This window comes from Malus sylvestris, chromosome 11 (genome assembly GCF_916048215.2).
Source record: "Malus sylvestris chromosome 11, drMalSylv7.2, whole genome shotgun sequence".
Lineage (NCBI taxonomy): Eukaryota > Viridiplantae > Streptophyta > Magnoliopsida > Rosales > Rosaceae > Malus > Malus sylvestris.
The window spans coordinates 35,681,574-35,707,294 of NC_062270.1; the positions used below are offsets into that span (position 1 = coordinate 35,681,574).

The window sequence follows — 25,721 nt, forward strand, 5'->3', positions numbered from 1 at the left end:
TGCATTATTTAAACTTCTATATTCATATTCATCTTTTAGTGTTCATATGGTTAGATTCAATCCCTGAAAATTAAAAATGAGTGTTATAAGATTTGAAAAATGTGGGGTGTAAAGAAAATGTGGGGTGTATGTACAAAATATAAGATGTATATTGAGAGTGTGAGGTGTGGGGGTATTATGGGAAAGTAAGTGGGGTGTATTAAGATAAAACATTAAGTGAAAAAGCAAATGTGGGATGTATTAAGTTTGTGGAGTTTATTCAACAATATGTGAGGTGTTGTATATTACAAACTAGAGAATACAATTCTAACTACGTGGTAATTTATCAAAAAGAAAATCAATCTACGTAACAGGTAGTCTAAAAAAACATATGTTATCTAATGGTATAAAATTAAAATTTAGGAATTAATTACGTTGATTAATTTATTAGTTACTTTAGGGGTAATTTTGAGTATCAATAAGCTGATGTAGAATCCCAATCATTGAATATATTTCAATAAGTGGACTATTCCTGATAGTGGTTAACAAAATTAGATTTGAATCAAGTTTTCTCAATATTTTGCGTACCAAATTTTTTGTTCTTTCACTTGAGGATATACATGATTGCGACAAAGTGACATGATGAAAACAATTCTATTTTATTTTATTTTTGAGAAACCTCAATGGTAGTCAAACAAGTCAACATAGTTTGAAAACACAATAGCATGAACCGTCTTCAGAGGAGAATCATGTTATATTAAAGATGGAGAAGACAAGCCCATATTAGCAAAATTGTCCGTAAAAAGATTTCATTTGCGATATATGCGAAATGCATAGAAAGTTATTTTCCGAATGCGATCCAAACAAATAGAAGAGCAGAAATCAGACAATTGAAGAGCATGAATAATTCTAGAACTCTCACTTTCTAACCAAAAATAATGACAACCAAGCTGATATGCAAACTCTACACCAATAATAATTGCAGATAACTCTGCAAAAAAAAAAAAAAAAAAAAAAAAGTTGTGATGGCCAATCTATTGATAGAAACCTCCAAGAAAATGACCATGGCAATTCCTAAAAGCTCCTCCACAAGCAGTAGGACCGAAATTTCTTTTAGACAAACCATTTGTATTAAGCTTAACCAAAGAAAACCAATGAGGAGACCAAAAGAGACATGATGAAAACAATGATTGAGTTAAAGCCCATAACTTCTTTTGTTGCTTCAATATCCCTTAAGCTACCCTCCATGTAGCGTATTAAAATGAATTAAAACATCCCTTAGCTAGTATTTTAAAAGATAAATATTTTGTTACGATAAAACTCTATGAATTTTTTGTTCCATAAGTATTGTAATTATACATAAATGAGATTTCATATTCTCCCAAGAAAATCTTAATTCTTAAATCCCAAAACTTGTGATGTATATATAAAGCGGTTTACCCTACGAATGAAATCAACCAATTCAATTCAATATTTCTACCTGCTATAAGTTTATTTTAAGTTTCTTCTCGCGTCTCACAATGAATGTTCTCCAATTTTACTTAATCTCTCCTTATGGCTTCCGCTTCTTCCTCTTCCCTTTCGCCCCTAGTGTTGCCCACTTTCTCAAAATTTCTAAGACGAATTATCTTTTTTGGGAGAGCCAAATGCATCTTTTTCTTGTTGAACACAACATTCAGAATTATGTTCGTGACACCTCCGAGTCCCCCATCAAGATTATTGCAGCTTCTGACCATCAACCCGAAAAAGCTAATCATGAGTAAGCTAACTTGTTAACCTAGTTTATACATTTTTCATTTTTAGTTGAGCGATAGCATTAGCATGTTAGAATTTAATTATTAGGGGAAAGGGAGTCGGTAAAGATTAAACTCCCACTAAAATGCATAAGCCTAAATACTTTCCATCATTACGGTAAAACCTCATCTACAGATTATACATTCTGATTAGCCATTTATTCAATTCATTTTTTTAGTGCACATTTTAGTGATGACTAATTAATAATCTTCTGCCGCTACCACTACCACTAGTAGTTTTTAACTAGTTCAGTAGGAACAAATAATAATCTCAAAACGACAACGATTACGAAATACGACACACATTGGGAACGCACTAGCTCGCACTAGCATCAGTACTACTGCAGAGAGCCACTGTCTAGTTCCAACGTCCGATAACCTGCCCTGCCTATGATCCCCAATTTCACCAAACCCAAATAGGAAACCCTAAAAGTAGGAATCTTTGTCCCAAATTCCCAGCACAAATCGAGTTCTATTTCTGGGTTTTTCAGCAAATTTAGAAATTCTGGGTTTTTCAGCAAAAAAAATTTGGAAACTTAGGGTTTTTTTCATGTATTAACTTTTAGGGTTTTCGGGCAAATTTAGAAATTCTGGGTTTTTCAGCAAAAAAAATTTGGAAACTTAGGGTTTTTTTCATGTATTAACTTTTAGGGTTTTCTCCCGAAAACCCTAGCTTTTATTCAATTCCCATTAGTGCAGGCCAATCTTGAAGAAATAAAATTTAGGGCTTTTGGGAGCATTTCCTATTATTATGGTTTCAGGACCATTGGTGGGCGACGAAGCGAGCAACAAGGCCTATTCCAGAACGACCCAGAACAAGTCCAAGAATCCCAACCATGTCCTCCACCACTCATCGCCGCCGCCTCAGGACCTGACGCAACTCCGCGGCGCGCTGGCATCCAACGATTCGACGAGCCACAATGGGCTGCTACCGGGCTTTGCCGAACCGGTCGACGGTCCACGTGGGTACGCCAAGTTCGGGAACATGGTTCGGATTCGGTTGGGTTCTCAGTCCAAGGACGATAGGAGACAGATCAAGGGGAAGCTGACGGGCGAGCTCGAGCAAGTTAGGTGCTTGATGAAGAATCTTGAAGCTAAGGAGATTGAGCTTGGTGAAAGGTATGGTCAATCACTTTCGTCTAATCATGCAGTAGATAATGTTAAACCTACAATGAGAGCCAATTTGGAGGCGGGTTCTGTAGGACTCCGTGATTCTGGGAAGTATCGGGGTTTGAGTGTTTCGGTTGCGGAGAATAAGAATGGGGTTGGTCAGTTTGTGGAGAAGGAGAATGTGAAGAAGAGGCCAAAGACAAACCAACGTTCGGAGTTTCTGATTGGGAAGGAAAAGTTACCGCCTTCAGAGAGTAGCAAGAAGTTGAAACCCACTCAAGGGGGGAGAGATGGGGGTGGGGGAGAGCCCTGGTTCAGGTCAGGTAAGAACCGGAGCAAAATGTTTCAGAATTGTAGTGCTTTGCTTGAAAAGTTGATGAAGCATAAGTTTGGCTGGGTGTTTAATAAGCCTGTGGATGTGAAGATGCTTGGTCTTCATGATTACAATACGATTGTTAAGAAACCAATGGATTTGGGCACGGTGAGGACGAGGCTGAACGAGAATTGGTATAAGACGCCAGCGGAATTTGCAGAGGATGTGAGACTTACATTTAACAATGCAATGTTGTATAACCCGAAAGAGCAGGATGCTCATCTTATGGCGGACCAATTGTTGAAGTTGTTTGAAGTGAAATGGACGGATGTAGAGGCTGAGTATAATCTCAATCTGAGAAATGAATTGGGTAATAATTCAAATTTCACAACACCTGTTTCAAGAAAAGATGAAGCTCCCGCTCCTCCCCCTCCTCTGGCATCGAATATGAGGACTCTGGATAGAGCAGAATCTATTACAAAGCCTGTTGACCACAAGTTGAAACCTGTGAGTTCTGGTCATCCAGGTAGGGTATCAGTTCCAAAGAAACCAAAAGCCAGGGACCCCGACAAAAGGGATATGAGTTATGAGGAGAAGCAGAGGCTCAGTGCAGACCTCATGACTTTGCCTTCTGAGAAACTGGATAACGTTGTGAAGATTATTAGGAAAAGGAACCCAGGGCCTTTTCAGCAAGAGGATGAGATTGAAGTGGACATTGGTAGTGTTGATCCTGAAACGCTTTGGGAACTGGATAGGTTTGTGACTAATTACAAAAAAAGTTTGAGCAAAGTTAACAGAAACGTGGAGCTTGGTTCTCAATCAATAGCAGAGCCCTGCGATACCATCCAGGAGATGGTAAGACAATAAATTTGTTCCCTACCCTGCTTCTCACTTTTAAGTTTTTTCTGGCTAATACATGATTAACTTATCATCTTTGCAGACTGTAGCACCAGCCACTACAATGGCGGCAAAAGAAGCCAACGCAGGTAATAAATTTTAACTCTTAAGCATCAGTGGCACTTTGGTTAAGGTCACTCTTGAATCCTATGGCGTTCTACTTGTTTAACACTTCCTGTTTCATTTGTAGAAGTGGAAAACAACAGTAATGCATTTTCCCCAGTTCGAATAGAAGAGCAAGGTGATAATGTGAGTGGATCAAGTAGTTCTAGCAGTGAATCTGAATCCTCTTCAAGTGGTAATTATCGGTGTTTTTCCATTACTATTTATGTAACATCCTAGTTCTGTTTGATGTTGTTAAGAGTTTTTTTTATTGTGTTATATTCTATGCAGATTCTGACAATGAAAGTTCCTGCGGTGTTGAATCAGATTCAAATCATTGACCTAGGACTTGAATTGATTTAGTTGAGGTAGGTGGCATTATCTTTCTCTTGGTTAACGATTTATTGTTATTTTTATTCAAAGCCAGCTTGTCGACTACTGTATTAATTTTGAATCATACATAGATAATAACAAGGCAATTGTAATATTCAATCTTTGGGGTTCCATGATTGTTTATAATCGAGTTTCTTTAATCTTGGCAACCCTAAAAAAGAAAATAGAATGGTAACTTTTTGTATTATGCCAGTTGTCATTTCAACAATTATGGTTGTTTTTATTCTCCCCGTCCAAATGGCTATTTGTCAATAAATAAATGCTGAGATATCTGTCAGAAGTGTTAGACCGTTGTATTGTTTTCCATTATAAGTTTTTCATTTTATTTGGATCATAGTAATTACCAGGAGACCAGTTTATAAAAATTTGGGGTGCCCTGACAGTAGTTTACTCTAACTTTCGGTTAGACTTAGACCTGTAGGAAACTGTTTGTTTCTTCAAATTTTACAATTCCAAATTGTTCCATAATATGTTGAATATCTTTGTTCTGTGTTTCATACCATTTCCTGTTTGAGAAAACTTTCATCACTCTAGCACCAGTGAGGCTTTCGCCTTGAATTTTTGTTTTGCAGTAGCTGTCCACTGGATTCATGAATTTTCTCCAAATACCATGAAATTTTTCGAACTGTGAATGTCTGATGGGGTTTTAAATCTTACTTGCCTTCCTTTGTAAGCCATGAAAAGATATCGTGGTCATTTTTTTATTTACAATGCTTTTGCATATGGACATGCATGTGTGAATGCAGTGTTTGTGTGTGCACGTGGGTGGTGAAGTGTGTATGTGTGTGCGTGTGTGCACTGATGTGTCAAGAAAACTCTTGCTGGTTTGAGAGCAAGACTTACGAGTTGCCTCTATAATATTCATTTTAAAAGATGGCCACAACCTCTAAATGTTAGTGCATGTGCATGTACTAGGATTCTGAGTTTGTATTACATGAATCCCTCGTAAGCTTGTCTCGCACTATACGTAGATAGCTTGCGTGCTAGGTACATCTTTAAATGCATATCCAGTTGAGGTATTCGATTTTAGTGGACAGAGACGCATTTGCATTCTCCTTATCTGTTGTGTTATCAATAAATTTGGATGATGTTAAATCCCGATTCACAAGCATACTGAGTTTGCAGCAGTTTTCTAAAACTCAGGTTAAGTGATTCTGTACATGCATGAGATATTCAGTCATTCGCTACTTACTTTGCTTCATTTATGATGAAGACGTCTCACACAAGTTTTCTCCTATTTCTTGACATCTCAGATCTTTTGAGAAGTTTTTGTTCGGCCCGGGATATAGTTGGTGTAGATCAAAGCGTCCAAAGCGGGTCATCTTAACTGCTGCTCCTGATCAGAGTTCGTCAGAGGTGTATATCAACGTAGGAAAGTTAATTAATTAGTAGTTGTCGCATATGGAAGAATATGAAAATAGTAGAACGAACTATTCTGAAGGCAGGAAAAAGTTTGTATAAAAAATATTTACAAATGCAAACTGCAAGCTACTTGCTTATCATTTCCTCTTAAAAAGTGATATGTTAGAAGTTGTTTTTATGGTTGGGCTTCCGACTTTGTCTTCCACCTCAGAACCTTCCTGCACTAGTTTTCGGCATCTTCGTGCACACCCTTCTGGTTTCTCTGGTTTTGGGGTTACTCTAGTTTTGTGTTCCCCAAGAACCAATTTTCTAGTAGCGGAGCATAGTAAAATTTTCGTCGATTTTGGGTTACAATTGTGAAAGCTTTTCGTCGATTTTGGGTTACAATTGTGAAAGCTTGTGCGCCAACGAAACTGATATGAGATTTTTTGAATGATCGAAAGCATGGAGAGATTCTAAAACTTAACATTCAACCTTGTGCGCATGGAGTTTCTCTCTTGAGATCAAAATATAGACGGGTGGTGTCACTTGTTCAATAAACGCCTGTCAGGTGTGTTGTAAAGTGGATTACTCGTTCAATAGACGCTTACCACATGGTGAATTACAAACAAGATGTCTACATTTAGGTGAAGTTGTGTTTTGTAGCTTGGAGGTCACGCCGGCCTGGATGGAATCCACATTGAAATGAGCAAATGGCGAGTCCAGGTGGGATCCTTGTTCCTTAGCACACAGCTTTGTCCATTTGCACCCAAAACTGAAAACTACGAAAGCTTACCACACGATTTTTAATCCTCCAGGTTACCATAAACAATCAGTTTCGAGAAGGAGGTTATCGAGAAGAGATTCTCTCTTGCAACCAATTCATAGCCCCAGACAACACTTTGGCACGTTCAAAAAGCAAACCACTCGTCCAATAGGGACTTGCAACGTGGTGATCACCGATCACAACGTGGGAATAAGAAATGTTCAAACAACATTACGATGATTCAAAGTTCAAACAACATAACCCCTCCCATAACATGTCATTGGGAATTATTTATAGAAACCTTTGTCTATTAGAGCTGCTTACTCCAATGAAAAAAGCAAAGCCGGTGCCGGTGCCTGTGCCGCTGGCAGCACTAAAAATACATCACTACTTGGATAAATGCAAAATTTGGATGGGTTACTATCGGGACGGGTAGATAACCCCCATTCCCCAAGGCATTGATACTACATTACACTAACTCTGGTTGGCAAACTTGATACCCTTCTCGATGGATGATTTGAGCTCAGGGATCAAGCTTTGCAGTCCTTCCTGTTCAAAGTCCGAGAGATTACCCAACCCCAAAACTTCCTCGACTCCATTCTTTCCAAGTCTCACCTGAAAAACAATGCAGAGGATGCTTAATTGCTTATGACAAGAAAGGTGAAGAAAAATATAGCATCAACAATTTCAACCAACTAGACAAACAAGAGACGCAAGATTACAACTGGCAAGCATATGGATGAACCATTACGGAGATATACAATGCAGCGACCAACATATGCTATATCTATTGAGTGCTACCCTCCAATAGCATGTGTTACAGTTCGAGCTTCTAACTCATGTAACATGCAAACAAGTACGCAACCGCAATGGTTGAGACACATCGAAGGCCACTATTAACTAATATATTTCAACCACCATATAGTGAAATCAGAACAGCCATCAATAGCCAAAACGGGAAGTGCACCGTCTAGCAAAAAGATATACACAAAACTGTTTCTCGGCGGTAGACACTAGGAATCACAATCAAGGCATAGACTAGTAGGCATGACCACAAACATAATCACATTGGGAGACATGTTAAGTAGCAGGCTGCAATACTCAAGCTGAATAGCACCCATCCGTATAGGCAATTACCAGTATATTAAAAAACAAAAAATAGCTTGAGGAAAAATAGAAAGTTGTGAACTAAATGTTTCCAAAAAAAAAAAAAAAAAATTCAAAGGTGAGGATATGAATCCCTAATTTGTTGATCTCACTAACCTTAGAAGCAAAGAAAGGAAGTTCAGTGATGCTTGATTGCACAAACGAACATTCCACAACATCGGGCACTCCATTAAGTCCCTTAAGACAAGCATCAGCGAAAATAGCGCCAGCATAGCTGCAAGATAAACGGTAAGTTAGTCCAGCAAAAAACATAAATTCCTTCTTTGTTTCCTGATGAAAATAGAAAATTTAAACAAAGAAATCAATGGAGGAATAAGAAAAGGGAAACAACATTACGGAAGAAGCATGTAACACCTTGGAATAGCTATGGATCCATAATGTTTTAACACAGATAAGAGGGTATTACGAAACATTCGCCACATACATTTTTACATTTAACTTTGTACATTACATGAAATATAAATTTCAATTTGAAAACAGGCACATATAATGATGATATATAAAGTCGAAGCATCTGTGCAAACAAAGTGTGCACGCAATGGTTTTATCCTAACACTTACGCCATTGACAATGTTGCAGATCCCTTTCCAGCCTTTGCTTCCACAACTTCCGTTCCTCCATCTTGTGTTCTCTTTGTCAAAGCCTTGATAACATCATGAGGCAAATTGGCTGTCGGGGTAGCCTAGAACATTACAAGACAAAACAGTATAAAATAGCCAACTCTGAGTCAAGACCAACCAAAGCAAATACCACACAAAGAACAATACATTAATCTCATACAATCAAACCGAAGGGATTAAACAATTTGAGTGATACCTGAGAAAAAAGCGGCAGAATGGTGATGCCAGCATGGCCACCAACAACTGGTACATTAACCTCTGCAAACACAAACCCATTTTCTTTATTTGGTACTGAAGAAAACACAATCTTACAAAAAAAATCAGCTCCTAAAACCCCTCAAATAGTACAATATACATGCTTTAATTACATCTAGCTAAGTTGGGATTCGAGAACATCAATCTTTTGCTAAAATCCGGAACAGAAGCACAAAAATAACAGACAAACATAGCTTAAAGGAAAGAGCTTTTAGAAGGCGGGTCAATAATGTATATACCAGCAACATTAGCATTGGCCTTTCCAGCATAGAAAGTCTTAGCCCTGACCACATCAAGAGTAGTGACACCAAACAACCTCTTCTCGTCGTACTTCCCGGCCTTCTTCAACACCTCGGCCGCAATCGGGACCGTAGAGTTGACTGGGTTGCTAATCATGTTGATCAGTGCCTGCCCAAAACAATCACCCAACAACCCAATTCGATCCAAAATTCAAGATTTGGGAAAAAAAATCACAGAAATGAAGGGCACGGAAGGGATACTCACATTGGGGCAGTACTTAGCGATGGCGGTAGTGAGACCCTTGACGATACCGGCATTAATGTTAAAGAGATCGTCTCGGGTCATCCCGGGCTTTCGGGGCACACCGGCGGGGATAATTACGACGTCGGCTCCATCCAAGGCTTGTGCAAGCTGCTCTTCGCCGGCATAACCCTTGACCTAATCATCGCAATCAATCAAATCCCCAAAATCAGTATAAAAAAAAAAAAAGTTCAAAACTTAAGACCAAATCGGAGGCAATCCGATCGACGAAGAAAAAGCATTAGAGAGGGTTCGGAGAGTACCTCAGATCTGGTGTTGATGTGGCTGACGTCAGCGGCGACGCCGGGGGTTCCGGCGATATCGTAGAGGGAGAGGTGGGAGACGAGAGGGTTGAGCTTCATGAGGAGGGCGAGGGGCTGGCCGATGCCGCCGGCTGCACCGAGGACGGCGACCTTCCGCTCGGGGACGGAGGCGGAGGAGTAGCTCCGGCGAGCGACTCGGTGTACGGATCTGGCGATGGAGATTGAAGGCCTCATTTTTGCTTCGGGAGTGTCGAAAGCTCGCTGCTTTGAATTGCTAACACTGATACAACAACAACAACTAATCTTACAGAGTGAGAGATGCGTACTGTATATATTTATGGTTGGCTCATAAGGAAGCGTGCTATTGAATATTACTTTTTATTTAATTTTTAAGGGCTTTTCAGAAAGTAAATGCATTTTTTTCAGGCATGAAAAGCAAAAGTTTGTAGCATATTCTATTAATATTCCCTTTTTTTTTTATTTGCCTTTTGATCTGCAAAATAAAATAACATTTTTATGACAGTATTTTCATTTTTCAATTTTACTTTGGTTGGAAAATATTCAGGGAAGTGTTATTAACACTCAAAAAATCTCATTCAACATTTCTCACATGTGTATTTTTATTTCCTAATATAGAAAGTTTGGAGTATAGAATGAAATTTTTGGGGTGCTAATAACAGTTCCCAATATTCATAGCTTCACATGATCTTTTACCAATTTTAATCTTTAAATTTTTTATTTATTACATTTTTGCTTACCAACCGTAACTATATTGTATGCTTTACACTTAATCATCTGTCCGAGCCGTCTCTGAGATTTCAGAAGCCCGGTGTGAAATTTATATAATGGACCCCCTTAAGATAGTATTAAAAAAAGTAAAACAATGTATTGATGTTAGAAAACAATCACTTAAATCAAAATAAACTTTAGCACTCGTTGATTGCAAGTTTACAAATGTCATTAATTATAAGTAAAAAAGCTACAAATATAATTTTCACTAGATATTCAAAAGCAGTTCAATTTTAAACAACCAAACATGTAAAAAACAAACGTCAAAACTCTAAACAAACTTCAAAACTGTATCTTTAAAGTTCACTTGAATGTATAACTTTATTATATAATAAAATTGGAAAACTATCGTTTTTTAGAGTGTTATTATATTGACAATCAGAATATCTCATTTTACTAGAAATTTTTATATTGAGTGATGCTAGGACTTTGCAGAGAGGGGAGAAGAATTTTAGGTGGTTGCCAAAGTTCCATGAAGCTGTGTGCAAACGAATAATCACATTAACAATCACTTCATTTGAACGGTTGGTAAACGAAATTACAATCCACAAACTCAAATCACTTCATTTGAAGTATGAATTCTCACAATATGATTTCCGATACAGTCTTCGGGCAGCTGCAGGGATTCATCGGTGAACGCCTTCTTGGCACAAACAACCGGTTTAAGCCACCTTTCCAGCGTTGTTTGGTGAGATTTCTGATCACGTATACACAAACTGAACACCACTCCGGTGGAATAGCGGATGACCATGTAACATTGATTGGTTTGGCAAACATCAAGCTTCAATGAAGCGAATGATCAAGTTCCGATTTGCTGTTGGAGCATTGTGTTTCTCTTATCCAGTCTAGAATGTCTGAACAATCTTCGCGTCTGATAAAATGCCTTCGTGCATAAACAAAACCATTTAGTATTTAGTTCTCTGTGTCAACAATTCACTTAACCGCAAAACTTCAGTGTTCGTAAATCATACCTATTTTTAGGTCGATAAGCCTTCAATTCGGCAACTTCTCGATGGCTTGTTAGCTCTTTCTTCATTCTCAGCGATTCAGGCACGACCAGAAGTTCACTGTTTTCATGGTATGCATCATAAATGAAGTCGAGCACCGTTTCCTGCAGGAATTATCCGTTATGCTAATAAGCACAAGGTTAAGCATCACATTTATAAAATTAAGCATTCACTAATTCATTGGGTTCGGGTAAATAAAAAGCCTTGCACAAAGCCAAATCTTTAATTGACAAATTAGGCGAAAAATAATATACGAATAAGACCCAGGAGGGCGGAAAGCTACATCTTTCTCTTTCTGACAAAGAATGAAAACAAGATTGGAAGACATACCAAGGGTTGGGAAGCATCAAGCCAGTGATAGATATGCTCGTTGCGAAACCATGTTAACTGCCGTTTTGCAAAATTTCTGCACAAGAATTTTTTAAAATTCTGTGACTGAATGTAATGTGTGAGAATCTTGTAAACTCTACAAAGCCACAAGGAGTATTAAGCTCTCAATGTAACACCAGGTATTCCACACAAACACGCACGGAAAGTTGGAAGTTCATTTTGGAAATGAATAGACCGTAAAATAATTCAATAATCATAACACAAAATTAGAATCTAATCCGAAACTTCCTACTGAGATATAAAGAAAGATCAAGCAATGAATACCAGTACTGAGGATAGTTGTGCCGGTGATTTTCCTCCTTGTATCACCTAACCTTTTATTACGCAATTCCCATTTTACCACTCCTCTCTCTGAAAGTATTTACTAACTGAAATTTAGTTTCAATATATCCCGCCAACACGATTTGTTACAATGTACACTGAAAATGTCTCTGAGTTGGAAAAGAATATTATGCAGGCAGTTATGCCTTTTGAATCTCTTTGATACATAAATTTGAAGAAAAATTGCATTACCTAGACGCTTTCTGAAATTCAGATAAAAAGTTGTAGAACTCTCTTGCAGAACTTCCTCCTTGCTGCCTACACATCAACAGATACTCCATAGCCTAAAATCAAACATTTCTTGCTGTTACAACTATCACACATAATAATAACATGACGGAAAAAAAGTGCCACGCGATTTTAATGAAACAAAATCAGACAACCATTGCTTAAATAATTAAAGAACAATTTAACAATAGCAGAATCATACTTGTCTGTAACCAATTGCTCTGGTTGCTGAATTTGAATTTGGAAGAAGGCCCGAATCAAGAAGCCAATTAGCTTCAGACAAGATACCATCGCTTCCTGCAGGAATTGTAAAAAATATTAAAAGTAAAAGAGAGAAAAAAGAAGTACTTCGTCCACATTGAAATTGTAATCCTAACTGATCAAGTTGTGCAATACAAATGAATTGCCTCATTTTGAAAACTCAAAGACGAATGATCAATTTGTACTGATGTGTTAAATATCATTTACCTGACAGCATATCTTCACATCGGTAGTCAATTGACTTATAAAGATCAACTCTCTTGCTTGAGAGGAAAAAGCAAATAAAATCATAGTCCAGTTCCTTTGATTTTACTTCCTCCACTACATCAGTAGAAGGACTAATGTCATTTGCGTCAACTACACTAGAATCACACTGTTTCCGGAAAGAATCATACGGTACTTGAAATGCAGATGGAGGTGATCCGGTAGACTGTCATTGCAGGACATGCATATGTTATATGCATATAACATCAGTAAAGTGGAGGGGCATAAGCTTCTAAATGCAAAACAACTCAGCTTAAGAGCGAATATTGAGGCAAAGATATGAACAATATATTGATGCATGTCTGTGTCAAAGGAATGCATAATATTAGAAGCAGAAAACAAAAACCAACCTTAATAATCTCAAGGCTGCGTCTTAAGCGATACCAGTCATTGGCAGCCAAAAGTTGAGCCTTTGGGTCACCTGCTTTGACCACTAACTCCACAGCTGCATCCCAGTCATTATTTTTCTGTAGGACCTCTAACTCGGAATACACTTCTGATGCAATCTCTAAAGAGGCTTTGGGAACATCTGGTTTTCCGTATACAAGCCTTAAATGTACAGCAAAAAACTAATGCTATCAGTACAACCACAAAGAAGAGAGAAAAATAATTAAGCTTATTACACTTAATTACAGAGATTTTGTTTTTCTTATTCGGCTTCAAGCAACCAATTTAAATGTTGCCAACATCATCAATCAACATGCAGATGCCATTGCAAAATATATTAGTTCACAACGCAGGCCAGTTATGTTAATGTGTACTCGACATTCTAACTTTAAACATGCCAAAAACTTCCTAACATTAAAATGATAAGAAAAATAAAGATAAAAAGGGAAAACACGAACACGCACACGCGCGCGCACACACACACACACACAGCGAAAACACGCACGCACGCACACGCGCGCGCACACACACACACACGTGTGTGTGTGTGTGTATATATATATACAGATGCACATATTTACGCAAGAAAATGCTGGCACATACCATCGCAAGTACAATCCAGTACCACCAGTAACTATGGGAACCCTGCCATTATCAAGAATACTTCTTGTAGCCTGCCTGGCATCCTCAAAAAACCGTCCAACAGAATAGTCTGAAGAATAAAACACGTATTGAATTGGCAGAACAGAAATACCCAAAGTTCCAAACCTAGCAAGAGAAAACTCGACATCATCCAAGCATCCCACAGGACCCAAATTTTCATTATAGCTTCCAAATACTAGATCAAAAAAACATAATGTATGCTATGATACAGTTCTATCTGCCCTATAGCCTACAGCCTCCAAAATTAGTAGGCAACACACCTTCAGATGGGTGCAATATATCAACAAGATGATGCGGCACCTCCTGCATCAAATGAAAGAAAACACACAAAGTTAATGTGATCAAATGAATCCACCAAATAAACCAAATTTGTTGGTCAAGTTGGAGTTACTAATAACAGACCAGTTGCGAATAGAAAACAAAGGGAGATGTTGTCCAATCAATCATTCACAGTAAATTTGATATCAAGTTAAATTTACATTCTTAGTAATTAAGTTGTTATACTAGTTCTTTTTTTCTTTCTTTCTGTTATATTTTGGATTAGAAAGGAACTCGCTGTTCTAGCGAACTACTTCGTTTTGCTAGCATGAAAAAAATTCATAAGGACCGAAGGGTTTCTATATATCTATGAAATTCTTCATTAAAGATCAGATAAGTAAATCTATAATACAATTCCTGAAATGCTGAGAAAGAGATAATATATACTGTGGACATTATGCGATTTCTTGGAAATGATGGTATGGATTTCTATGGTTTGAAAGGATCAAATTCAAATCAGATATACGGAATCCACAACTATCATATTACGAATAATAAAACGTAAAATATCAGCACGAAATAGCACCACAGTTACAAATATTAGAAAGTTAAGTAGGACATAACCTAATTTATTTTTCTTATTACACTAAACCATTAGCAATATAGTGCATCTGAAACCAAGATACTCCAGAATTCAAGATTTTCATAAATTCAATTTCAAAAGCGGAATCATGCCTGCACTAAATGTACAAGTTTCTCAATCAGGCAAGCACCTGTCTATCACTTAGTGAAGGCTTGGCAGATCCAATATCAAGACCTCGATATACCTGCAGCACAAAAGTTATAACAAACAAAATCACTTTCAGCAATATAGCACTAGCTGCACTACCTGTTAACTGTTATAATCATCAACATAAGTCGATTCAATCGAGGCAATGTTACACAGAAAGAAGATTCGATATTTTGAGTTATCTCCCATTTCAATGCTTATTGTTACTTTAATCCATATTTTTATATAGATGTATATTTTGTTAGGATGTGTATTGTTGTTTCGGTTCCTTAACTTTCGTTCTGTTCTTTTCCTGCATTTTCTCATCAACCAAACAAAATGGTTTATCACTAAATACCCAATAACCTAAATTACTTGCAAGTTAGTATCTTTAGAAAACCCAATTAACCACTTTGCTGCTTAGTTCGAAAGAAGCTACATTTTCCCATTTTCTTCCCCCTTTTCCCAGCATCCAAACAGAGAACACCAAAAACCAACAACTGGGTATTGAATTTTTGCTCAAACCTGGACGGAGTCGGCGCTGATAATCTCGCCATTGAGCCGCTTAGCGAGCTCCAGAGCGAGGCGAGTCTTCCCGGAACCGGTGGGCCCAGATACCACTATTACCTTCTCCTTCTCTTTATTCTTGGTGGCCGAAACAGAGCAGGCGGTGGTCAGACGCCGGCGGCGGAGAGTGAAAGTCAGCAACCCAGCCGTCCGGAGAACGTGCTTCTTCGACGAGGACGGGAGGCGCGGGCAAAATGTACGGACGCAACTGCTACTGATTATCATTTTTTGGGTTAGGAAGGAAGAGACAGGATTGGATTGGGATTGGATTGGGATTGGATTATTTTTGTGTCTGGCCGTTTGGGTTTAGAGAGGGTTTTGGGTCTCGAGCTCTAAGCTTTGCTTGTGAACACAACTGGGGATGGATAAAGTGAGGGTGTTGGGATTTATTGGACATTTCCAGTGTTTTTTTGTTTATTTTATTTATTTATTTTTAATATCAAAGTTAAACTTGTTCATAAGTATGAGATTTTTTTTTTTTATTACAGGTGATATTTTACACTGATCTATAATGAAAAAGAGAAAGTGAATTCGGAACACCAAGGAGGAAGAGGTTGAAGAGGAAAGTCATATCATCAGGGCAAATCCATCACTTGTAAGTACGAGATTTGTATTTACGTGTAAAGAGTTATGTTTCCATATTGACAAATTATATTTTGAAATTAAAATGGGCTTAAACGTCTCTATTTAAAGTAGTGACGGAGTCAAATTTTCATGTGGGGAGGGGGTGAAATACTTAAAATTTGATCCTACCAACTGGTGGTTGCATGTAGGCCTGGCATTTTGGACCCAACCCGTTAAACCGACCCGACCCAACCCGTTAATATTTGTATTTGGGTGGATGCTTAACGGGTCGGGTCGCTAACGGGTGAACCCGTTAACAACCCGTTAAATAACGGGTCACTTTGGGTCAACCCGTTAGACCCGTTAGGACCCGTTAACACCCGTTAGCACCCGTTAGTTGAGGATATTTTAGTAATTTTAGTAAAGTCTTAATAACAAAAAATAAACTTTATGCAAAAAAATAATAATAATAATTGTTAACGGGTGAAACGGGTGACCCGTTAGCTTAACGGGTCGGATTCGGGTGACCCGTTAGCTTAACGGGTTGGGTTCGGGTCACCCGTTAACTTAACGGGTCGGGTTCAACCCGACCCAAACCCAATAAACCCGACCCGTTTACAGGTCTAGTTGCATCATGAAAATTTGATCCTATCAACTTGCATGTTGTTACCTGACCTAAAAGACTTGAAGCTCAAGGTACCATTTTCAAATACTTCACCAGCAAAATGCCTTTTAACAATCAAACACTTCCCACGCCCACCATATCTTCATCTCCTTCCCCAAATGACAAGGCAGCAGCCCTCCCTCGAGCGGGCAATCCAGTCCCTCTTCCCGGTTGCATTGGCCTCGCTAGGAACTGCACTGCTAGTCCTCGACACGTTGAAGAGCAATGGCAGCTTTGTCTTTCAGATGTATGGTAGGCCAAGAGGCCAAAAATCGAGACCGGCAGTTGTTGTCTCACCGGACGATCGGATTGACGAGAGCTGCAATGAGTTTGAAGGGAAGTGGGTGTGGGATAATTTGTCACATCCTCACTACACAGAAGAGAGCTGCCCCTACTTGGTAAAGCAAGCTACTTGCCAGAGGAAAGGGAGGCCGGATTCTTACTATAAGAATTGGAGGTGGCAACCAAATGACTACAACCTCCCAAGGTAAAAGCTCTATAATTTGCATGCATGTGCATTCTAAGTTTTTAGCCTACGTCGTACAATCCAGACCACCACATTGTTATCTGGTGTAACTAATTCATACATGTTGTTACAGGTACATCTATTTATTAATGTTATAGCCATATAAGTGAATTAGTAATATCACGTGACAGTATGACGGTCACACTAAATAAGTGTGTTAAGGCATTTCATGTCTTTTTATTTTCTTAGTGAGTGGTTTTGGCTTTGAAAATTCAGGTTTGATGCGTTGAAGCTAATGCAGATTTTGAGGGGCGAAAGGCTGATGTTTGTTGGAGCTCTGTACAAAGAATGCAGTTTGAATCCCTCCAAAGAATCCCTCCCAGAAAGATCTTCAAAGTAGAGGGACCCGTACTCGCGCCCAGAGTTCGACTTTCCCCTTATCCTTTTCAGGTCTTGCAACTTCTCATCGAATTAGTTCTCCCACCACTGGGCTCCGTTACCGTGGAGTCTATTTCGGACCGTGCAACGAAACATACTGCGCTGAAACGTCTGGTGAAGCTCGACTCCATAGCTAACCATGGCAAGCACTGGGAAGGAGTAGATATTTTGGTGTTTGAGAGCTATGTATGGTTGATATGCATAGCCCTACAATCAATGCTACGTGAGTGACATAAATCTGTAGGGCACCCCTATGTTATAAACCTCTTTGTTCTTTCGATTTTACCCCATGTTTCTCTATCTGTAAACGTTACCACACGAGCCCTTATGTTTTGTTTGTATGAGCCAGATATGGATCTCCATATGTACAAGAATATAATGTCACTACAGCATACAAACTGGCCTTACAAACTTGGGCAGAATGGTTAGAAAAACACAGTATGAACCCTGAAAGGCAAAAGGTCGTCTTCATGAGTTTGTCTCCAACACACTAATGGCAAGGGTTTTACACTTCCCACTCGAACATTTTCGAAAGCGCAAAAGGAAGGAAAATTACATATCATTTTTTTCCTTGTTATACAAGCGGTATTGGAGGTGAGAGTCAAACACAGGATCCGAGTGTAGGGGTGGACCCACAAACCCCCTTGCTACATATTATAACACGTGTACCATATAGAGTTCACAATTAAGAGTTTTATCCGTAATGGTTTATGGGGAACGCCGGTGAAAAGCTCTTGGCAAAGGAACAAAAATCGGATCCTAAAAATTTGCCAATTGCATTCACTGGTGCCTACCTGGGGTTCCTGATACATGGAATGAAATTTTGTATGCACATCTGTTGAAGAGCCATCAAAATCTTCTGTAACACGAAATTAACAATCGAGGCTTCGATAAAATGTATGAAAGGTACACTCTTAGGTTAATATTGAGGATTAGTAGTGCAGCATTTTGCAAGGAAGGAAAAGATGTGACACCTGCTATTTGTATTTAACTCTTCTGTTGATCTTCTTCAACCAACAAACTACAAACGACATGAATTTGGTGACGGTAGACACAATATTTATAATCCGTTTGTTCATCCTCTTCAACCAGCCAAAAACCGGTGAAGATAATATCCAGAAACAATACTGACCAGCTAGAACTCAATACCGTGATGCTTAACTAGTTTATTTTATGTAGGGGCATCATCCTCAATTATATATATTCAGTTTGGTATGCAACGTTCCACCATATTTACCTGCAAAGGCAAGCAGCCCTTTGACCGATCCAATTATTTACAGGGAGGAGTTGGTTTACTTACAGGAGCTCCCATTCAAAATCACAGGCATCATCAATTTCCGACTTTTTCATGTTCGAGAGTGCTCCTTGGCTATGGCTGGAATCTATATCACTGTCTCCGAACCAAATTGCTAGCTGTTCGTACTCCTTTGCCAACCTCTTGTTTGATGTAAAAGCATCCTGGATTCTTTTCTGTATTTAAGAAAGAAAAAAGAAACCTGATCAGTTAGGTTCGTGTTGCTAATCAGGCACCTAATGTTCTAACAGAGTTTCATATTTTCAAGAAACATTTCGGGTTCTTTTCTTTAAATAATTCTTTTGGGGGATAAGTCATTGATTCTCAAGAAATGGGTGACTGCAATCTAAATCCGTGTTAAAAGTTCACTGTAAAGATGCCTTTTAAATATGAGAACGAATGGAGAATTATATTAAGTATGTTAAACGCCAGTCTGAAATGATGGATGAAGTCTTCTTTATCTTCTAATTCAATTCAACAGAAATTTTGGAAAACCGTATAACATGTATTCAGAAAATTGAGGCGATTTGGAATAATCTTCAGCTTTTACATTTGTTACTTAAACTTAACATTACAAAAACAGAAATGGAGGATTGGAGTAAAGGAACGTACCTTGTATGATCTTAGTTTTCTTGCTCGGCTAGAGACAGCATGCAGGACGCTATCGTCTACGATGACACAGCTCTCCTCCAGCTTTACCTTATCGTGGAAATCGACACTCCTCTCCTCCAGCATTACCTTATCATGCAAATCAATGGTTTCCATAGGAGAGTGAGAAGAATCACTACTTGATTCATCTGAACATCCTGTGAAACAATTTACAACATTAGAGAAAAGGTGACATCATAAACACATCATAAAAGCATCCAATCTAGATCAGTTAAAAAGCTATAGATAGCGTTAAGGCTCCGCATGATTGCAACATCAATCGTAAGTCACAACACCATTGCTTTTACTACGAACAAAACTTCATATGAATGTATGTCAGCATTCTCACTTCTGATATCTTCAGGAAGGCAATACACTATGAGCCTAGGAGTTTTAAACGTGAACAACAGGAAAGAAAATAAAAAGAAGTATCAAATGCACATTCTACGACATACCAATATCTAAAGACAACCTAAAAGCACCAAACTGCACAGAGTCGCAGATTTGAACTTGCTGCTTTGTAGATGGTACTGTCAGAGGCTTGATCTCTGCCGTTCTGGAAGTGCCTTCTGCTGTAATACAGAAGTTAAACGATACTGGTTTTATTAAAGAAAGCAATAGTACATCTATAGCAAGCCAACCAAAAATACTAACCTACTGATTCGGGTGATATGACACTGCTGAAAGAAGAAAGTCCCATACCGAGCTCCTTATTCTCACCGGACACGATTAGAGGTGAAGCAGATGATGGGAGCCCATTAGAATCATTAGATACAAACCCAGCCACCTCAACAGCTTCCAGGGATGAGTTTTCAGGTGAATACCCAGCGAGCCAAAGTGATTCCTTTGCATTGGAGCTGCTGAAGGATGCAAGTTGCATATTCTCTATAGCGTTCTCCCCAGATACAACTGAAGAGGCAACTTCAGAAGTAGTACTTGAAGCACCAGATACACACTCAGTTTCATCTGAAGACTTATCACAAACAGTCGACTTTTGCTTGGACTCAAACTCCAATCCATATGCGGGGGTTGCAGGTGCAACCTCAGGCAAATCAGCACATCTATTTTCATGATTGCTATGAGAAAATACCCCGTGTGGGGACGATGTAGAGTGTTCTGCCACAAAAGGAGAAGTTAACTCCTCTAATATAGGTGCAGACACTTTTACGGCAGTTTCTTCATTGTTTGCAGCTGAGTCTTCATTGGTAAAAATGTCATCAATCTCTGGAACCGACAAGGCAGACTCCACTACCTCAAGAGTATTCCTGGAAGCAGGAGAACTAAGTTGACCTGCAAGGTTATCTTTACTGGAGACAAGACTCGGCTGGCATGGATCGATTACGTTGGGGTCTGTATGTGTTAGATTTTCAGTTGCATCTAAAGAATTTTCATTTGCCAAAACTTCATCAATATTTTCCACAGATAACTCGGAATCTAACACTTCGAGAGTATCCACAGCAGAAGAACTAGGTTGATCTGCAAGGTAATATTTACTGCCAACAAGACTCAGCTGTTTGGTCACATGATCCATTAAATTGGGCTCCATAGGTGATTGCTTTTCAGGTGAATCTAAAGAATTTTCAATATCCAAATCACCATCAATGTTTCCCACAGAAAAGTTGGACTCTGACACCTTAAGAGTGTCCACTGAAATTGGAGAACTAGGTTGATCTGGAAGGTGACATTTACCAGAGACAACACTCAGCTGGTTTGTTACAGGATCCATTGCATTTAGCTTTGTAGGCAATTGATTTTCCATCACATCTACAGAACCTTCACTTGTCAAAACTTCATCAACCTTCCCCACGGATGAGTCAGACTCTGGCACCTTGACAGTATCTATTAAAGTTGGAGAACTCAGTTGATCGGCAAGGTGATATTTACTAGAGACAAGACTGGGATAGTTTGTCACTGGATTCATTACATTGGGCTCTGTAGGAGATTGCTTTTCAATTGCAACTAAAGACTCCTCAGTTGCCAAAACTTTGTTGATCTTTCCCACAGATAAATCTGACTCGGCCACTTCAAGAGTATTCATCGTTGGAAGACTAGGTTGGTCTGTAAGGTCATATTCCGTAAAGACCGGACTCAGCTGGTTTCTCACAGGATCCTTTACATTGGGCTCTGTAGGTGATTGCTTTGAAGTTACATCCAAAGAATTTTGCTTTACGTTTTTCCTTGACTTAGCACTAATGGCAGACTTCTGGGTCTCCGCCACACCGTTAACATCATGTTTAACCGGAGGAAGTAAATCTTGGACGGCATTAGAAATTTTCTTCACACTTTTACCCACTGTCTGCACCTGATTTTCAACATATTTAATTGTGTCCTGTGAAAGAAATATAATTTAGCATTGCGAGAGGAATTGACAACTGGAGTTACTGCTTAGCAGTTAGCAGCAACAAAACTAAAAGACAAGAGGCAAACGAAATAGTTTTCATCTGGGCTTTTTCTTCCCTTATTACCTGATTCACTATACCATCCACCTCCTGGCAGATTGTTTCAAATTTCTGGTAAATGTTTCCAACCCAATTTATACTTTTGAGTTTTGTAAAATCCATCACGAACACTGAGCTGTATTTTAATGGTTTACGTTAGTCAAATATACAGTAGCATATCTTACTATATGAACTATAATGAGCATCATAAGATCACGTTAAGTCACAGATTACAAATTTTTCAAGTGACAAAGAAAACAGTGCACAAAAGTTAACAAAAGGCAGAAAACAACAAAGTTAAGGTATTATACGTTATGACTCATGGAAAACATCGAATGCAGTAAAATCAAATACAAAACTAGAGGAGATACAACTGCCACATGATAAATTGAGAAACCAAACTGTATACGGAATAGAAAATAGAAACGAAACAAGAAACTGATCTAAATTTGACAGTGAATGAAGAAAGTGCATAAAGATCAATCTATAAACCAAAATGTTTCTGTAATTTAGAAAGAAAAAAAGTAATATTGGATGTACAGAAGTAGGAAACCAAGGTCTACACGAACCACACAAGGGAATTGAGAGGTTACTCGTCTGAAAACACAAAGAACAGAAAGAAAAAAATCCAAGATAACCTTTGCCACAACGATTGATGACTGTATATTTATATGAGCATCACTATTTTGCATATACAATGTATAAAACATACTTGTTCATAATTTCATATACATGTACAGGCTTTAAATACTCTCATGCATTCCCTAATCCCTATATACTAACCTACATCGACGTTCCTCAAATTCAAGACTTTTGCCTATTCTTTAGCTCTTAAAAACCAATAAGTATTGAGCAACACGTATATTTAACGTCTACACCGCCTTACCAGTGCTTCTTTCATTCACACTGCCTTAGCTGCTCTTATGCAAGTCTCAAGCAACACTGATATCGACCGCAATCAAGCACATTTTTAACCGGGGTTCTAATCTTTAAACTCATAAGAGAACTAAAACCAACTGAATTTAGGGTTTAGCATGATTTATTTTAAATAACTTCATATATGTATGAGCCTTCCATCATCTCACCCAAGAACAAAAACAGAGCTTTTTGAACAGTGATCGCGATTAAGCTATTAATTTAAACTTGATCAAACTCAATCACCAACCACCATCATCAAATTCAATTTCAGAACCCAAAATTCACACTGAAAATAAATCATTCTCCACAATTCACAAGTCTGGCAAACATAAACAACAACACAGCAGCTCCCTGAATATATAATTGTACACAAAAAAATTCAAAAACTGGATCCCAAATTACAAATATACCTACAAGCATATATAATCGTTACAATTCGGGGAGGGGGATTTTTTTGGTTTTTTGGGTACAAAAAGAAGAAAAGAAACCAGCAAAAATAAATTAAAGAGTGCTAATTGAGTGGAAAAGCAACGAAATTTAAATGAACAAGGCAGAGAGAAAAGAGGAAGAGATGAATTACCGGCAGCTGGCGGCGCCGGTAAGCTCAGTTGGCACTTGGACCTTTCTGTGATGGCAGAGATAGAGAGGGAGAGGAGAGAGGAGAGAGAGAGAGAGAGAGGGAGAAGAAGGGGGAGGGTTTAAACTTTAAAGAGCGTTTATGTTTTGTTTGTTTATCTTAATCACATAAATAAAATAATAACAATAAAATATTAAACTCCAAATATTTAACCACCACGAGATGGTTGGTTAGTACAATGTATGCTCACCACCTTATTTATCACCATTAGATAAGTTTAAATTTCGAAATTCGTGTAGTAGATAAATACAAATCTCGAAATTCAAACTCATCTGATGATGATAAATAGAGTGGTGGTGAGCAAAAATGCACTTAAGAATTTCACTCGTATTTTACATGGTCTAAGTTCGGTTTCTACACTAATAAATAGGAATTTGGATCCTCTCCTGAGCTAATGGAGAGGATCCTCCTGACCAGTCATCATGGGCAGTTGGATTTTTATCCAACGGTTATAATTATTATAACTTTAAAGGGACCCCCTGTTTGTAGCCGTTAGATAAAAATTCAACGGCCCATGATAACTGGTCAGGAGGATCCTCTCCATTAGCTTAGGAGAGGATCCAAATCCAATAAATAGCATGAAGATAATCCAAAGACGTTAAAATACCTCTGTGAATTTTTTTGATATTAAAAAAGATGGAACACCATGGAAGTCACCAGTCCCCTTGATTGGAATCAGTAATAATATATAGCAAAAGGTCGCCCGGCTCTCCTCCTCTCTTTTCCCCACTTCGCTTTGTCTGGTGCAATTGACTGACCAGCCAAATATTTTTTTTTTACTTTTTTTCCTTTCTTCCTTTTCTTTGCGATAATGCGTGTGTCGTTTATTAATATATTAATTAATATTTTTTTGGTTTTATTTATATTTCTAACCTCGCATTTTTTCCTATCATTTACCTTGTATTTTCAGAACTTTATGCTTATACTCCGTATAGTTCATATTAAAACTAGCTTTATGAAAATTATATATGCAAAAAATTAATTGAAATTAAAGTCGTTTAGTTGATTAATTGTAGCAAATCGATAGACAGCTTGTAATCCTTGTACCAAATTTGTCCATTCATTTTTGTACAGTTAGATAACTAAACAATTTCGTATTTAATTGATTTTTTCAAGAGATGAATTTAACGATTTCGATCAGAAACACTTTACTTTGTAAATCGATCATGAAGAGAAACTTCTCCTCATCATTTGAATAGCCAAGTTAATTTCAAATAGTAATTTAATTTACAATATCTTGACAAATCGCAAGCATATGAAATTTTCAACGTATGCGTATGCATTCTTTTTGCTTTTTCTCTTCTGCAGATTTTTGTTCTTAATCAACAATGTAAAAAAAACGTCCGACAGACTAATTGTGGAGAAAATCACAAAACCCAACGTACGTTGAAGAAAGAAACAAACACCAACTTCACCATTTTGTTCAAGTTAGTCACTCAGTATTATGGTCTGATAGTATTTATTTTCACTTGAAAATGAGAGGTTTAGGTTTGAATCTCAATGATGACAAATTCAATATTAAATTAGGTTGCCCATTGTGTGGTTTAGCTGAACTCTTATTTCTTGTAGTGTAAAAATATTGATATACTAAAAAAAATGACGGAATTAGAAGAGATAAACTTGAATGGATTTTTCGAAGTTACCATCCATTTTCTCCATTACAATGTAGACACCAATGGGGAGGCAGATTCTCTACCCTCCCACTTTCCGTGTCCTTTCGTGTCCTTCTGTTTGTGTAATCACGGTTAAGCCACGTCAACATTTTATATTATTATTCATTTTTATCTTATTATCTCTATAAAATATATATATAAAAAATATTGACGTGACTTAACCGTGACCACACAAAACAAGAAAGCACAAGAGAGTACGGGAAGTGGGAGGGCAGAGAATCTGCCTCCCACCAATGGTGACCTTCGAGTAAAGGTGTCGCAAGCTGCGTTACATTCTCCCCTGTCGTCTGTCTTCCGTCAATTTAATCATGACTTGTATGAAAAGTTGCAACGTATGTAGATGTGACTAGTTTGGTCAGACATCGAGTACACTTGTTTGGCTAAGCATCATCAGACAATTGCTTGTTTTACATTTTCGACCCTTACAATGAACTGAGGCCGAGTTTTCTCGACTGCAACTTTCAAATTTTGTTCAAGTTGACGGTAAAGCAATCGTACCATCTTGTGGAGATTAAAGGAACTAATACATCTAATTCCT

General features: G+C 38.1%; 4 protein-coding genes and 1 pseudogene across 8 annotated transcripts; 2 read left to right on the forward strand and 3 right to left on the reverse strand.

Moving 5' to 3' along the window:
• Positions 1-2,052: 2,052 nt before the first annotated feature.
• LOC126589897 (transcription factor GTE4-like) lies at positions 2,053-6,127 on the forward strand. 4 transcript variants are annotated; one of them, XM_050255339.1, is made up of 6 exons: positions 2,055-2,339; positions 2,424-4,050; positions 4,136-4,181; positions 4,283-4,390; positions 4,486-4,562; positions 5,841-6,127. In XM_050255339.1, the coding sequence occupies exons 2-5, from the start codon at positions 2,524-2,526 to the stop codon at positions 4,533-4,535; spliced, it is 1,731 nt and encodes a 576-aa protein (XP_050111296.1). In that variant the 5' UTR covers positions 2,055-2,339; positions 2,424-2,523; the 3' UTR covers positions 4,536-4,562; positions 5,841-6,127. The 4 variants fall into 4 exon arrangements, with proteins under 4 accessions (XP_050111298.1, XP_050111296.1, XP_050111297.1 ...); XM_050255340.1 differs by having other exon boundaries at positions 2,055-2,313; positions 2,398-4,050; XM_050255341.1 differs by having other exon boundaries at positions 2,053-4,050; positions 4,286-4,390.
• A 778-nt stretch (positions 6,128-6,905) lies between these two features.
• LOC126589905 (malate dehydrogenase, mitochondrial-like) lies at positions 6,906-9,862 on the reverse strand. Its single transcript, XM_050255358.1, has 7 exons — positions 9,540-9,862; positions 9,241-9,414; positions 8,976-9,144; positions 8,678-8,739; positions 8,422-8,543; positions 7,958-8,075; positions 6,906-7,309 (listed from the first exon to the last, which is right to left on the reverse strand). Exons 1-7 carry the CDS (start codon positions 9,771-9,773, stop codon positions 7,169-7,171), a joined length of 1,020 nt encoding a protein of 339 aa, XP_050111315.1. The 5' UTR covers positions 9,774-9,862; the 3' UTR covers positions 6,906-7,168.
• Positions 9,863-10,807: 945 nt separating this feature from the next.
• On the reverse strand, positions 10,808-15,818 carry LOC126589899 (tRNA dimethylallyltransferase 9-like). Its single transcript, XM_050255344.1, has 11 exons — positions 15,402-15,818; positions 14,881-14,934; positions 14,110-14,152; positions 13,790-13,898; positions 13,150-13,348; positions 12,743-12,965; positions 12,477-12,571; positions 12,239-12,330; positions 11,666-11,741; positions 11,300-11,439; positions 10,808-11,211 (listed from the first exon to the last, which is right to left on the reverse strand). Exons 1-11 carry the CDS (start codon positions 15,666-15,668, stop codon positions 11,112-11,114), a joined length of 1,398 nt encoding a protein of 465 aa, XP_050111301.1. The 5' UTR covers positions 15,669-15,818; the 3' UTR covers positions 10,808-11,111.
• Positions 15,819-16,790: 972 nt separating this feature from the next.
• On the forward strand, positions 16,791-18,069 carry LOC126590451 (protein trichome birefringence-like 31; annotated as a pseudogene).
• Positions 18,070-18,521: 452 nt separating this feature from the next.
• On the reverse strand, positions 18,522-23,601 carry LOC126589894 (uncharacterized). Of its 2 annotated transcripts, none has more exons than XM_050255333.1 (6): positions 23,454-23,601; positions 21,983-22,091; positions 20,172-21,846; positions 19,973-20,086; positions 19,482-19,675; positions 18,522-19,045 (listed from the first exon to the last, which is right to left on the reverse strand). In XM_050255333.1, exons 2-6 carry the CDS (start codon positions 22,076-22,078, stop codon positions 18,872-18,874), a joined length of 2,253 nt encoding a protein of 750 aa, XP_050111290.1. In that variant the 5' UTR covers positions 22,079-22,091; positions 23,454-23,601; the 3' UTR covers positions 18,522-18,871. The 2 variants fall into 2 exon arrangements, with proteins under 2 accessions (XP_050111290.1, XP_050111289.1); XM_050255332.1 differs by having other exon boundaries at positions 19,973-20,089.
• Between the last annotated feature and the right edge of the window lie 2,120 nt (positions 23,602-25,721).

Excerpts from the sequence above, each read along its gene's own strand:
- LOC126589897 (XM_050255338.1), top strand. The coding sequence starts at position 2,524 with ATGGTTTCAGGACCATTGGTGGGCGACGAAGCGAGCAACAAGGCCTAT. Across the intron at positions 4,051-4,135 it reads GCGATACCATCCAGGAGATG|ACTGTAGCACCAGCCACTAC; the intron begins GTAAGACAATAA and ends TCATCTTTGCAG. Across the intron at positions 4,391-4,485 it reads ATCTGAATCCTCTTCAAGTG|ATTCTGACAATGAAAGTTCC; the intron begins GTAATTATCGGT and ends TATTCTATGCAG.
- LOC126589905 (XM_050255358.1), bottom strand. The coding sequence starts at position 9,773 with ATGAGGCCTTCAATCTCCATCGCCAGATCCGTACACCGAGTCGCTCGC. Across the intron at positions 9,415-9,539 it reads ACATCAACACCAGATCTGAG|GTCAAGGGTTATGCCGGCGA; the intron begins GTACTCTCCGAA and ends TGCGATGATTAG. Across the intron at positions 8,740-8,975 it reads GGCCAATGCTAATGTTGCTG|AGGTTAATGTACCAGTTGTT; the intron begins GTATATACATTA and ends TTGTGTTTGCAG.
- LOC126589899 (XM_050255344.1), bottom strand. The coding sequence starts at position 15,668 with ATGATAATCAGTAGCAGTTGCGTCCGTACATTTTGCCCGCGCCTCCCG. Across the intron at positions 12,572-12,742 it reads ATGTGAAGATATGCTGTCAG|GAAGCGATGGTATCTTGTCT; the intron begins GTAAATGATATT and ends CAATTCCTGCAG. Across the intron at positions 11,742-12,238 it reads GAATTTCAGAAAGCGTCTAG|AAATTTTGCAAAACGGCAGT; the intron begins GTAATGCAATTT and ends ATTCTTGTGCAG.
- LOC126589894 (XM_050255332.1), bottom strand. The coding sequence starts at position 22,078 with ATGGATTTTACAAAACTCAAAAGTATAAATTGGGTTGGAAACATTTAC. Across the intron at positions 21,847-21,982 it reads TGGATGGTATAGTGAATCAG|GACACAATTAAATATGTTGA; the intron begins GTAATAAGGGAA and ends TTTCTTTCACAG. Across the intron at positions 19,676-19,972 it reads TAGGTTGTCTTTAGATATTG|GATGTTCAGATGAATCAAGT; the intron begins GTATGTCGTAGA and ends ATTGTTTCACAG.